We start from the raw sequence: 12,745 nt of genomic DNA, 5'->3' as shown, positions 1-12,745 counted from the left end.
TCTTTCTCATTTGTTTTTAAATTAACAAATATGAAGTGTATATATATTTAAGGTGCTGTTTGGGAACTGTCTCTTGAAGAAGCTCTTTAGATATAAAATGGCTGAGGGAGGAGGTGGAGTGGGAAAAAAAGAAGAGAAAAAAGATATGAAATGGCTGAATTCAAGTGGCCATCAACTATGTTTGAGATATAGTATCCAGAAGATTCTAACAGGTGGGATGTGGCATAGCAGAGAATGCATCCCTGATGGGGATCCTCAGGAGTCTTAGCAGCTCCTGGGGCTCATCTCGATTTGACCACTCAGGATCGTTGCTCCCAGTGTTACACTTTATTTTCCTAAGATAACCACCCCATGCTCTCAAATGCTCTTTGCACGGGTATCTTTGACTCCCCTCCCAGGACACAAGAATGATGCTATGGACTCCTGAGGCTGAGACATAAAAGGCCACATGGCTTCTGTCTAGATTGCTTGAGATGTGCTCCCTTGGAAGCCACATGCAGAGGCCACGTGTGTGCCAGTTAATGACAGCAGCTGATAAGTGAATGTCTTCAGGTGACCCTAGCCTACAGCTGCTAAATCACTTCTCAGACACCGGGGAACAAATGAGGCTTCCCCCACTGAGTTCTACCCAAACAGTGGGTTTGCCACCACCCAGCTAATTTTTGTATATTTTGTCAAGATGGGATTTCACCACGTTGCCCAGGCTGCTCTTGAACTCCTGGATTCAAGCAATCCCCTTGCCTAGGCCTCTCAAAGTTCTGGGATTTCAGGCATGAGACACCGTGCCTGGCCTGTTTTGTTTTTTAAAAACAAATGTATTGAGACATAATTCAGACACTATACAGTTGACCTACTTAAAGTGATGATTTAATGCTGTTTCATGTATTCAGAGTTGTACAACCCTCACAATCAATTTCAGAGCATCTTCATAAGCGCCCCCAAAAGAAACCCTGTACTCATTAGCAGTGAACCTCCATTTCCTTGCAGACCTCCTCCCAGTCCTAGGCAAGCACTCATCTACTTTCTTTCTCTCAAATAGATTTACCTATTCTGGACATTTCATATAAACGAAACCATACAATATGAAACTTTTGTAATTGGCTTCTTTAACTTAACATGTCTTCAAGGTGCATTTACATTGTAGGTGTTTCAGTACTTCTGTTTGTTTGTTTGGAAACAGGGTTTGCTATGTCGCCCAGGCTGGAGTACAGTGGCACAATCATAGCTCACTCCAGACTTGAATACCTGGACTCAAGCAATCTGCCCATCTCAGCTTCCCGAGCAGCTGGGACTATAGGTGTGTGCCACGGGGCCCCGCTAATTTTGTTTTTATGTTTAGTAGCGACAGGGTCTCGCTTTGTTTCCCAGACTGGTCTGGAACTCCTGTCTTCAATCAATCCTCCTGCCTTGGCCTCTCAAAGTGCTGAGATTACAGGTGTGAGCCACTCTTTTTTTTTTTTTTAGTGGCTGAATAATAGTCTGTTGTATGAATATACCACGTTTTGTTTATCCATTCATTCATTCATGGACATTTGGGTTGTTTTTACTTATTGGCTATTATGAGTAATGATATTGTGAAAACTCATGCCCAAGTTTTTTGTGGGGAGATATGTTTTCATTTCTCTTGGCTGTATACCCACAAGTGGAACTGCTGAATCCTACGGTAATTTTATGTTTAATCCTGTGAGGAACTGCCGAACTATTTTCCAAAGTGGTTGTACCATTTTACATCCCCACCATCAGCGTGTGAATTTCCTCCCGTCTGTCTCTTGCTCCCTCTCTCACCATGTAACGCCCTGGCTCCGCTTCCCCCTCTGCCATGATTGTAAGCTTCCTGAGGCCCTCACCAAGAGCAGATGCCGGCACCACACCCCCTTGTACAGACTGCAGAACTGTGAGCCAAAGAAAACTCTCCTCTTTATAAATGACCCAGTCTCAGGTATTCTTTGATAGCAATGCAAACAGACTAACACACAGCACCCTGGGAGGTTTTATTCGTCATTTGGTAGTGACTCTACTGTTAGGTTTTTGTCCAAATACTTCCATCCCTAAGAATTTACTGAGGCAGTTCTAAATTAGACAAAGCAGAAGAGAGCAAAAGAGGTGACAGAAAAGCCTTGGGCAGCCTGAGCCACGATGAGCTTAGATGAAGTAGTTGGGACATTCGTGGGCAAACAAATGCCAGGCTTGATTAAAGGCGTCCACGACAGCCGGCTCCAGGGGCCCTTCCTCTGCCGCTGCCAAGTTCTGCTCCAGCTGCTCCAGGCTGGACATGCCCAGGATGACCGCGTCCCCGTGGGCACCCTGCAAGGGAGACAGCCAGACTTCAACCCTCTTCTGCTGCACAGCGACTCCACTCACAGCCCTCCCAGTCACGCCCCTGCCGAGATTTGGGCTCTTTTATATCCCATATGTCCAGAAAGAACTTAAGGTGCCTTGGATAGCTGTACCCATGTGACTCGAAACTTGTTTTCTTTCCCCTGCTGCCACACGACCCTTCCAGACAGACCTACATTCACAGCCCAGTTCTGCCCCCCAGCAGCTGTGTAAACGTGGCTAAGTTATTAAACCTCTCTGAGACTCAATCCTCTTCTCTATATTCAACATAGTTATATGTGTGAAAAATTATGTACAGCACTTATCTCTCATTTATTGAGCACCTACTGTATATATGCCAGACACTATTGCAACATCTAAGGCTGGAGTTGGATACAAATTTGAAAGAGGAAGACATAAGGCACTGAGAGAGGGAAATTCCAGCTCCCACCAAAAGAATGAGACTAGTGGGCTTTACAGTTGAACCTGTGTTAAAATGTCTGCCCCTTTCACAGCTGGGTGAAACTCAGTTTCCTCGTCAATAACACGGGGATAGTCATTTCATAAAGCCAAAGGAATAATGAAATCTCTGCAGTGAAGCCCTCATTACAAAGCCCGGCACTCAGATACCATCAAAGACCAATGGGAAGGCCGAGCACAGTGGCTCAAGCCTGTAATCCCAGCACTTTCAGAGGCTGAGGAGGGCGAATTGTCTGAGCTCAGGAGTTCGAGACTAGCATAGGCAGCTTGACGAAACCCCGTCTCTACTATAAATACAAACAATTAGTTGGGCATGGTGGCGCATGCCTGTAATCCCAGCTACTCAGGAGGCAGGGGGAGGAGAATTGCTTGAGTCTGGGAGGCAGAGGTTGCAGTGAGCCGAGATTGTGCCACTGCACTCCAGCTGGGATAACAGAGCGAGACTCTGTCTCAAAAAGGAAAAAAAAAAAGGACCAGTGGGAAGAGTGTTTATGAGAGTTGGAAGAAAGAAATTTCAGAGGAATCGAGAAAACAAATGCTTTGGGCTTCACCTTAAGGTAATGAATGCTGGTCCCCCTGGAAGGGAAGAAGCTGAGCGCCCAGGGTGGCTGCTTACCTGCAGCTGTGAGTGGTGGTACATCCACCGGAGGGCGGCCGAGGTCATGCTGGGAGTGCTGGCGCCATACGCAGCCTGCAAGGCCTTCTCCACCAGGGCAACGCCCTCGAAGTGGTGCTCCTTCCAGAAGCTGTGCAGGGGGGACGGTGGCACAGGTGTCAGTACCATCAGGGTCACACTGGGAGCCACAACCAAAGAGCCATCCAGGGCCACTGCCCCACCCCACACCCTGCAGCCCTGAGGGGCAGGTGTCCTTTCTGGTCATAGGTCTCCCACTTTGCTGGGCATTAGAACCACCCAGGATGCTGGGCCCCTCAGCAGAGACCTCAACGAATCTTTATTCCTGAGAACTCAGCAGCCTGCTCTCATTTCCCCTACGGACATAAAGGCCGCTGAGACAGGTCAGGACTCAGCCCCAGGCCTCCTGGACCTCCCTCCAGGGCTCTTTCTTTCCTTCCTAGCAGGTGATTGCTCAGGAAAGAGTTAGGACTTCAAGACCCCGAGGTCCAGGGAGCCTCCTTTCCTCCTGGAGGTCCCAAGACAACAAGAAAACCCACAGAGGGTTTGGAAATTCCTGAAGGAATGCAGGGGAGTAGGTGCAGACAGCAAGGAAAGGCCTTACCCCAGGAGCAGCTCAGGAGTTCATTCCACACAAAGCTGTCCCCACCCCAGCCATCCACACCAAGCACCCCCAGCTCACCGATTCCTGTAGATCTCTGCCCATTGAGTCCCAAAGAAGCGGCCCATGGGCTGTTTCCCATGCTTGTCCTCATACTTGTACTTGCCGGTCAGCAGGCCTCCTGTGGGAAGGCAGCAATCAGCCCGGGGCCCAGAGTGCCCCAGAAGCTGCCACATCCCTCAGGGCTCTGGTCTAGGGGAGGGGCAGGGACCCAGGAGGGCTGAAGGATGCAGCCCAGCCTCTTGTCAAACCCTCCCTGCTTCCCAGGTCCTGGGCTGGGCATCTGTGGGTCGGGAATAGGCTGACACAGGGCCAGGAATGCTCCACGTACCAGCCAGAGGGTTGTAGGCATAGAACCTCAGTCCAAAGTGCCTGAGGCAGGGGAAGAGCTCCGTTTCCACCTGCCGGGTGGTGGCGCTGTACATGCCCTGCAATGAGAAGGGCCCCGGGGAGAGGGTGGACGTGTCAAAAGAAGGGACCTCAAATTTACCCTTATAGAACCCTGATTTCAGACCTTAACAATTCTAGGACTTTAACCATCTGGGCATATACTTATTCTTACTGGTGCTGGTGAAAGGGGCTTATGCCCTAGGAAAATTCATTCATTCAGCCAACTTTCATGAGCACCAACTATGGGCTGGTTGTCAGATTTAGATTCTTAAGCCAAAAGGACAGAGTCCCTTCCCTCAAGGTTTTATAATAAGGTCAAGTATAAACAGTTATAATTGAGTCATGAGGCAATCATAATAGAATAGAAAGTTCTGTGACCAGTGCCTGGCACCAAGCAGGTGTACAAATATTTGTGCAATGAATCATGAGGAGGTAAACAAGGACCTGAGGTCTCAGGGTCTTCTGGGCCCGTCTAGAAAGACTTCCAGAGGAAGAGACACGTATGTGAGACCTGAACCCTTCTCCCAGGGAAGGGGCAGTGGTGGGGGAAGGGCTTGTTCCAGGCTGAGTGCAGGGGAAGGTGGGGAAGGAAGGGTCCAAGGTGCACAGTCAGGCAGGAAGGAAGCAGATGCCCAGTGGCCGGCCTGAGGAACTTGAATGGCATCCTGAGGGTACCTGGGAGCCATCTGCAGGCTTTCAGCAGGGGAGTGGCTGCTATGCAGAGGGTTTGGGGGCAGTCAGAGGGGCAAAGACAGCCCAGGATGAGCAGGAGTTCTGGAGACCTTGGCCTCTGCAGCCCCGGCCCTCACCTGGTACACAGTGGGCAGGATCCAGCCGTTGCTCTTGCAGAGGGTACAGATCTCGGCCACTTCCCAGGCAGCATAGTTGGAGAGGCCAAGCTCCACAAACTTGCCCTGCTCGGGTGAGGCTCCAGTCAGAACCCAGTGCAGCCCAGACCAGGAAAGGGAGGCCAGGGTGGGGCCCCTGGGAGTGGGGCTGTTCCCTGCTCCACCCTGGGACTGCCCTGGTGCCTCTGCTCTCACCATTAGGATCAGGATAAGGAGAGCAGCAGCGGACCACCTCCCAGAGCTCAGGGGTCCCCTCACCTCCTGGTGCAGCTGGTGGCAGGCACGCAGCGTCTCTTCCACCGGGGTGCTGTGGTCAGGTGCATGTAGATAGAAGAGGTCCACTCGGGGACACTGCAGCCGCTTCAGTGACGTCTCCAGCTGGGACCGGACACTGTCAGGCTTCAGGGAGTTCCCAATCCATGGATTGGCCTTGGTAGCAATTTTCACTGAGAGGAGAGAGAAATGAAAATTCAGGGCTGGACATGGTGGCTCACGCCTATAATCCCAGCACTTTGGGAGGCCGAGGCAGGTAAATCACCTGAGGTCAGGAATTTGAGACCAAGCTGGCCAACATGGTAAAACCCCATCTGTACTAAAAATACAAAAATTAGCTGGGGGTGGTTGCACACGCCTGTTATCTCTGCTACTTGGGAGGCTAGGCACAAGAATTGCATGAACCGGCCAGATGCAGTGGCTCACACCTGTAATCCCGGCACTTCGGGAGGCTGAGGCAGGCGGATCACGAGATCAGGAGTTCGAGACCATCCTGGCTAACACGGTGAAATCCCGTCTCTACTAAAAATACAAAAAATTAGCCAGGCGTAGTGGTGGGCGCCTGTAGTCCCAGCTACTCAGGAGGCTGAGGCAGGAGAATGGCGTGAACCTGGGAGGCAGAGCTTGCAGTGAGCCGAGATCGCGCCACTGCACTCCAGCCTGGGCAACAAAGTGAGACTCTGTCTCAAAAAAAAAAGAATTGCATGAACCTGGGAGGTAGAGGTTGCAGTGAGCCCAGATCGTGCCATTGCAGTGAAGCCTGGGCGACAGAGCAAGACTGTCAGAAAAAAAAAAAAAAAGAAGTAAGCTTAACACTCTTCTCCCTGCCCCCTATTAAGAATCCTAGTTGGAGGCTGGGTTCAGTGGCTCAAACTTGTAATCCCAGCTACTGGAGAGGCTGAGGCGCAAGAATCGCTTGAACCCAGGAGGCAGAGGTTGCAGTGAGCTGAGATCTTTCACTACACTCCAGCCTGTGTGCCAGAACAAGACTCTGTCCCCCCCAAAAAAAAATCTCAGTTGGAGATGAGGCACAGTGGCTCACCCCCATAAGCCGAGCACTCAGAGAGGCCCAGGAGGGTGGATCTCTTGAGCCCAGGGGTTTGAGACCAGCCTGGGCAAAATGGTGAAACCCCATCTCTATAAAAAATACAAAATTTGGCCGGGCATGGTGGCACATGCCTGTAATCTCAGCTGCTTGGGAGGCTGAGTTGAGAGGATCACATGAGCCTAAGAGATCAAGGCTGTAGTGAGCAAATATGCCACTGTACTCCAGCCTGGATGACAGAATGAGACCCTATTTCAAAATAAAAATAAAAATAAAAAATCCTAGATCCTAGTGGGCTGGAATAACAGGTGAGTGGAGAGTCCTCTTCCCACTTTTCACACTTAGAAAGTCACTTAGGCTGGCAGGAGGGCAGTCACTAGAGTCCTTGAGACCTGGGAGGGAGCAGGTTTGATGAACTATTCATTTGGAATTTTTTCATTCCACCATCACCCCTCTGCTTCTCGATGTGAACTTAACTTCAGATCTGAGATCTGAGGACTTTCACCAGCCAACCTTGGACTCAAAGACAGAAGACAAGGATTTAAAAAGTAAAAAAAAAAAAAAAAAAATCAGAAATAAGGGCCAGGCAGAGGGTGCAGATCTGTGGTGGCTCACACCTGTAATCTCAGCACTTTAGGAGGCCAGGGCAGGAGGATCACTTGAGCCCATGAGTTTGAGACCAGCCTGGGCAACAAAGTGAGACTCTGGTTTCGATGAATAATACAAAAAATTAGCCGAGTGTGGTGGCACAGGCCTGTAGTAGTCCCAGCTACTCAGGAGGCTGAGGTGGGAGATCGCTTGAGCCCTGAGAGGCCAAAGCTGCAATGAGCCATGATCAAACTATTGCACTCCAGCCTGGGTAAAAGAGCAAGGCCCTGTATGGAAAAAAAAAAAAAAAAAAAAAAAACAAAACAAAAAGACCGGAAATAAGATCAGAGCTCTCACCGAGTGGCAGCCAGGTGATCTAGAAAGAGTGTGGCACTGAGATGTGTACACAGGCCTCTTGTGTTTGGGATGTACCATGTGGTGAATCAGAGGAGAAATGGACAAGACTCCACCCAGACACTCAGAGTGGAAGGAGGCAAATGGTGCTAATATTAAGAACAAAGAAACAGCTAACATTTCCCAGCCCTCACTATCTGCCTGCCAAGTATCAGCCTAAGCACTGCAAATGGCATCAGACTGAGGGCGGCTCCTCCTGCCCGTTTACACACATCCTCCCCTCGGGCTACACCTGCTTCCTCCAGCACCTGCGGCATTGCCAAATCCACGTTTTGCCTTTCCACACCCATGCCCACTGCCCTGACGCCCTTGCCCCTCTTACTCCTCCTGGCAAACTCCTATCTGTTCTTTCTTCACGGGGTCCTTCCCAAGAAGTGCTCACTCGGCTCCCCAGCCATCGCTAGAATTGGAGATTCCTGGAGTCGGTTAGTGTCCATTTCTCTCCAATAGCCTCAGACAGAGCCTCCCACAGAGAGGGCAGTGAGACCTGTACCACACCCAATTCCCCATCTCGCTGAGGGAGCTGCCAAGGCTCCCGGGCATTGTCACCCTGGTGAGTTACCAGAGCAAAGTCCGGGGCCCCGAGCAGGCTGGCATGAGCGTAGGAGGAAGCAGATAGTGTGCTGGGTCCAAACTCTGATTTTGGACTGTGCCAGGGAGTGCCAGGCGATAAGAACAGAATTTCTGCAGATCAGGCCCGTCAAGGGCACCTGGAGGGCACAGGTGGGGACAGGAGCTGCACAATGCCAGATTCCAATGTTTTTCACGCTCCAGAGAGGGGCTAGCCAAGTAATTCCAGGCAAGACCAAGTCATGCAGGCGTCAATGAGGGTACTGGGCTAGCTCTCGGAAGAGAAGACAAGAGAAAAGGAGTCTGGACAAAGCACCGTCCAGTTGTCCAGAGCTAGATGGGCCTGAGGAGCCTGGGATTCCCAGAGCTGCGGTGTGGACGGGGGTGGGGTGGCGGACTAAGCCGTGGGTGCTGCCCGGGGCCAGGGAGAGCGGGGCAGCACTGTTACCTTTGCAGTCTCTGCCGCCCAGCCCGAGCCCCAGGCCGCCCAGGATGGTCTCGGACTGGCCGTCGCTGTACAGGAAGGCCGTGTCTATCTCGGTGTGGCCGCGCTCCAGGAAGGCGCGCGTGACTGCGGCGCTGGTGGGCGCGTCCAGGCGGCGCCCCATCTCCATGGCGCCCAGCACCGTGGCTGGCCGGGCCAGCGACAGCTGCCGGGACATGACGGCGGCAACGGGAGACTGCGACAGCCCGGGAGCGGCGCGCAGCGGTCGGCAGCACCAGCCCTGGAGCCGGCAGCCGCGTGGATTTAGGGACTGGCTCGGGCCCCGCTCACCGGTAGTGGAGCGGAGGGCGCGGCCGAAGGTGCCCAACGCCGCCCACGCGCTGGACTCCGCGCTCAACCACGAGGACCGTCTGCACTTGCACCGAGCAAGCAGCGAAATGGCTGTGGCTTCGTACTGGTGACTCGCATCTTGGAGATTTAAACACTCCTCAACGTCCGCAAGGGTGAGGGGGTCCAAGGGTTGGGACGATCCCAAAGGTCGGGGACTCCTCCCTGCCCCGTCGTCCCCCATCCCTCGGACTCGCCTGCCCTGGAGCTGTCCCAGGTCTCTGTCTCCTCCAGGAGGGAGCTTAAGGGGTGGGGGTGGACCTAAGGGCTGTCGCGCCTGCCTGCCGTGTGGTCCTGGAGGATGAGGCTTAGCAAAGGCTCAAGACAGCGTCCCCGTGGAGTGACATGGTTAAAGTCTTGAAAGAAAAGAACTGTTGGCATTGAATTCTGTACCTAAGTGAAACAAACAAACAAACAAACAAACTGACTGACTGTGGTGGTTTACGCCTGTAATCCCAACACTTTGGGAGATCAAGGCAGGAGCATCGCCTGAGCCCAGGAGTTTGAATCCAGCCTTGGCAACATAGGGAGGCCCTGTCTCAAAAGAAAAAAAAAAGGAGAAAGAAAAATGGACTAATGCCCGGCTGCAGTGTGCTGTGATAGCTCCACTGCACTCCGCCCTGGGTGACAGAGGGCAAATCTGTCTCCAAATACAAAAAACAAACAAACAAACAAAAAAACCAATAGACAGATGGAACAAATGAAAAACCAATAGCAAGATTAATTTAAACCCAATCATATCAATAATTACATTAAATATAAATGAAAAAAATGCTTACAAGTAAAAGGCAGAGATTGTTAGAATGGATAAAAAAGCAAAACCCAACTATATAGTAAATATTAGAAAGCTATTGAAATATATAAACAGAGATAAGTTAAAAGTAAAAAGATGCGCCAGGCACAGTGGCTCACGCCTGTAATCCCAGCACTTTGGGAGGCCAAGGGGGTTGGATCACCTGAGGTCAAGAGTTGGAGACCAGCCTAACATGGAGAAACCCTGTCTCTACTAAAAATACAAAATTAGCCAGGTGTGGTGGCACATGCCTGTAATCCCAGCTACTCGGGAGGCTGAGGCAGGAGAATCACTGGAACCTTGGAGGCAGAGGTTGCGGTGAGCCAAGATGGCACCATTGCACTCCAGCCTAGGCAACAAGAGCGAAATTCCGTCTCAAAAAAAAAAAAAAAAAAAAGTAAAAAGATGGGAAAAGACATACCTTGACAGAACTAAATTTTAAAAAGTTGGAATGGCTACATCAATATCAGACAAAGTAGGTTTCAAAACAAAAAATACTAGCCCGTACAGTGGTTGACACCTGTAATCTCAGCACTTTGGGAGGCTGAAAAGGGAGGATTGCTTGAGCCCAGGAGTTTGAGACCAGCCTGGGCAACACAGAGAGATGTTATCTCTACAAAAAATTTTAAAAAGATTATCAAAATGTGGTAGCATGTGCCTGTGGTCCCAGTTACTCAGGAGGCTGAGGTGGGAGCATCACCTGAGCCTGGGAGGTCAAGGCTGCAGTGAGCTGTGATCATACCACTGCACTCCAACCTGGGCAGCAGATTCAGACCCTGTCTCAAAACAACAACAAAAACAACAACAAGAAAAACTACCAAAGACGAAGAGGGACCTATCATAATGACAAAGAGGTCAATCAACAAAGAAAATATAATCCTCAATGTATACGCAAATAAAAATAGAGCATCAAATACATGAAAAACAATAACAGAACTTAAGAAGAAATAGACAAATACAAAATTATAGTTGGAGGTTTCAACACACCACTCTCAACCGTTGTAGAACAGTTATCAGTCATAATTTACAGAGACTCAGCAAAGGTATAGAAGACTTGAACAGGCCGGGCACCGTGGCTCAAGCCTGTAATCCCAGCACTTTGGGAGGCTGAGGCAGGTGGATCACGAGGTCAGGAGTTCAAGACCAGCCTGGCCAAGATGGTGAAACCCCATCTCTACTAAAAATGCAAAAAATTAGCCAGGTGTGGTGGTGGGCGCCTGTAATCCCAGCTACTCGGGAGGCTGAAGCAAAGAATTGCTTGAACTCACCAGGAGGCAGAAGTTGCAGTGAGCTGAGATCGCGCCACTGCAGTCTAGACTAGGTGACAGAGCAAGACTCCATCTCAAAAAAAAAAAAAAAGACGTGAACAATGCTATTAACCAATTCCACATAAACAACATGAATGGAATATCCAACAACAGCAGAATAGGCATTCAAGTGCACATCCACCAAGATATACTATATTTGGAGGCATAAAATAAGTCTTAATAAATGCAAAAGAGGCCGGGCGTGGTGGCTCATGTCTGTAATCCCAGCACTTTGAGAGGCCGAGGCAGGCAGATCGCTTGAGGTCAGGCATTCCATATCAGCCTGGTCAACATGGTGAGAACCCGTCTCTACTAAAAATATAAAAATTAGACAGGCATGTTGGCATGCACCTGTAATCTCAGCTACTCGAGAGGCTAAGGCAGGATAATCACTTCAACCTGGGAGACAGAGATTGCAGCGAGCCGAGATCATGCCACTGCATTCCAGCCTGGGCAACAGAATGAGATTCCATCTAAAAAAATAAAAAATAAAACAAAAATAAATTAACAGGCCAGGTACAGTGGCTCACGCCTGTAATCCAAACACTTTTGGAGGTCGAGGCAGGCAGATCACCTGAGGTTAGGGGTTCTGTAGACCAGCCTGGCCAACATGGCAAAACCCCATCTCTACTAAAAAATACAAAAATTAGCCAGGTGTGGTGGCTTATGCCTATAATCTCAGTTACTCAGGAGGCTGAGGCAGGAGTATCCCTTGACCCCTGCAGGTGGAGGTTGCAGTGAGCCAAGATCACACCACTGCACTCCAGCCTGGACAACAGAGTAAGACTCCGTCTCAAAAAAAAAGAAAAGAAAAAAAAATAAACAAATAAATTTGAAAGGATTTAAATAATACAAAGTACATCTCTGAACACAATGTAATTAAGCTAGAAAATAATAACAGAACTTAGAGCCTGAGAGGGAACTGAAAATAAGTAAATAGGTAAATAAATAAATAGAAGAAAAAGGAAAAATAGAAAATAATAACGGAATGATATCTGGAAAATCCCCACGTATTTGGAAATTAAATAACCCATGGATCAAAGATGTAATCTCAAGGACAATTAGATCATAATTTGAACTGAATGAAAGTAAAAATATGACACGTCAAATTTTCTGAGATGCAGCCACAGTAGTGCTATGAGGGAAATTTATAGCACCACTTTGACATATTATAAAAGAAGAAATATCTCAAATCAATAATGTAAGCATTTACTTTTTTTTTTTTGAGACAAAGTCTCACTCTGTTGTACAGGCTGGAGTGCAATGGTGCGATCTCGGCTCACTGCAACCTCGGCGTCCCAGGTTCAAGCAATTCTCATGCCTTAGCTCTCGAATAGCTGGAATTACAGGCATGTGCCACCACACCTGGCTAATTTTTGTATTTTTAGTAGAGACAGAGTCTCGCCATGTTGACCAGGCTGGTCTTGAACTCCTGACCTCAAGGGATCCTCCCACCTCAGTCTCCCAAAGTGCTGGGATTACAGGCATGAGCCACTGCATCTAGGTGGGTCTTTTCTTTTATTAAGTTGTAAGAGTTCTGTATCTATTGTAGCTACAAGTTCCTTAACAGATATGTGATTTGCAAAATACTATC

At 49.4% G+C, this 12,745-nt stretch overlaps 1 protein-coding gene across 3 annotated transcripts; it reads right to left on the bottom strand.

Annotated features, from left to right (window-relative positions):
• Nucleotides 1-845: 845 nt before the first annotated feature.
• Nucleotides 846-11,888, bottom strand: LOC129045249 (aflatoxin B1 aldehyde reductase member 4). Of its 3 annotated transcripts, none has more exons than XM_063667918.1 (8): nt 11,113-11,888; nt 8,668-9,444; nt 5,588-5,775; nt 5,291-5,395; nt 4,423-4,519; nt 4,113-4,212; nt 3,413-3,542; nt 846-2,304 (listed from the first exon to the last, which is right to left on the bottom strand). In XM_063667918.1, the coding sequence occupies exons 2-8, from the start codon at nt 9,233-9,235 to the stop codon at nt 2,143-2,145; spliced, it is 1,350 nt and encodes a 449-aa protein (XP_063523988.1). In that variant the 5' UTR covers nt 9,236-9,444; nt 11,113-11,888; the 3' UTR covers nt 846-2,142. The 3 variants fall into 3 exon arrangements, with proteins under 3 accessions (XP_063523988.1, XP_063523986.1, XP_054359707.1); XM_063667916.1 differs by having other exon boundaries at nt 11,503-11,888; XM_054503732.2 differs by having other exon boundaries at nt 8,668-11,888.
• Between the last annotated feature and the right edge of the window lie 857 nt (nt 11,889-12,745).

Source organism: Pongo pygmaeus, chromosome 1 (genome assembly GCF_028885625.2).
Source record: "Pongo pygmaeus isolate AG05252 chromosome 1, NHGRI_mPonPyg2-v2.0_pri, whole genome shotgun sequence".
Taxonomy (NCBI): Eukaryota; Metazoa; Chordata; class Mammalia; order Primates; family Hominidae; genus Pongo; species Pongo pygmaeus.
This window is presented reverse-complemented; position numbering and strand designations above follow the sequence as displayed.

Coding starts and splice junctions, on each gene's coding strand:
- LOC129045249 (XM_054503732.2), bottom strand. CDS start 9,235: ATGGGGGACGACGGGGCAGGGAGGAGTCCCCGACCTTTGGGATCGTCC. Junction 4,520..5,290: donor TCCTGCCCACTGTGTACCAG/GTGAGGGCCGGG, acceptor TTCTCATTGCAG/GGCATGTACAGCGCCACCAC. Junction 2,305..3,412: donor ACCACCACTCACAGCTGCAG/GTAAGCAGCCAC, acceptor TCTCCCTTGCAG/GGTGCCCACGGGGACGCGGT.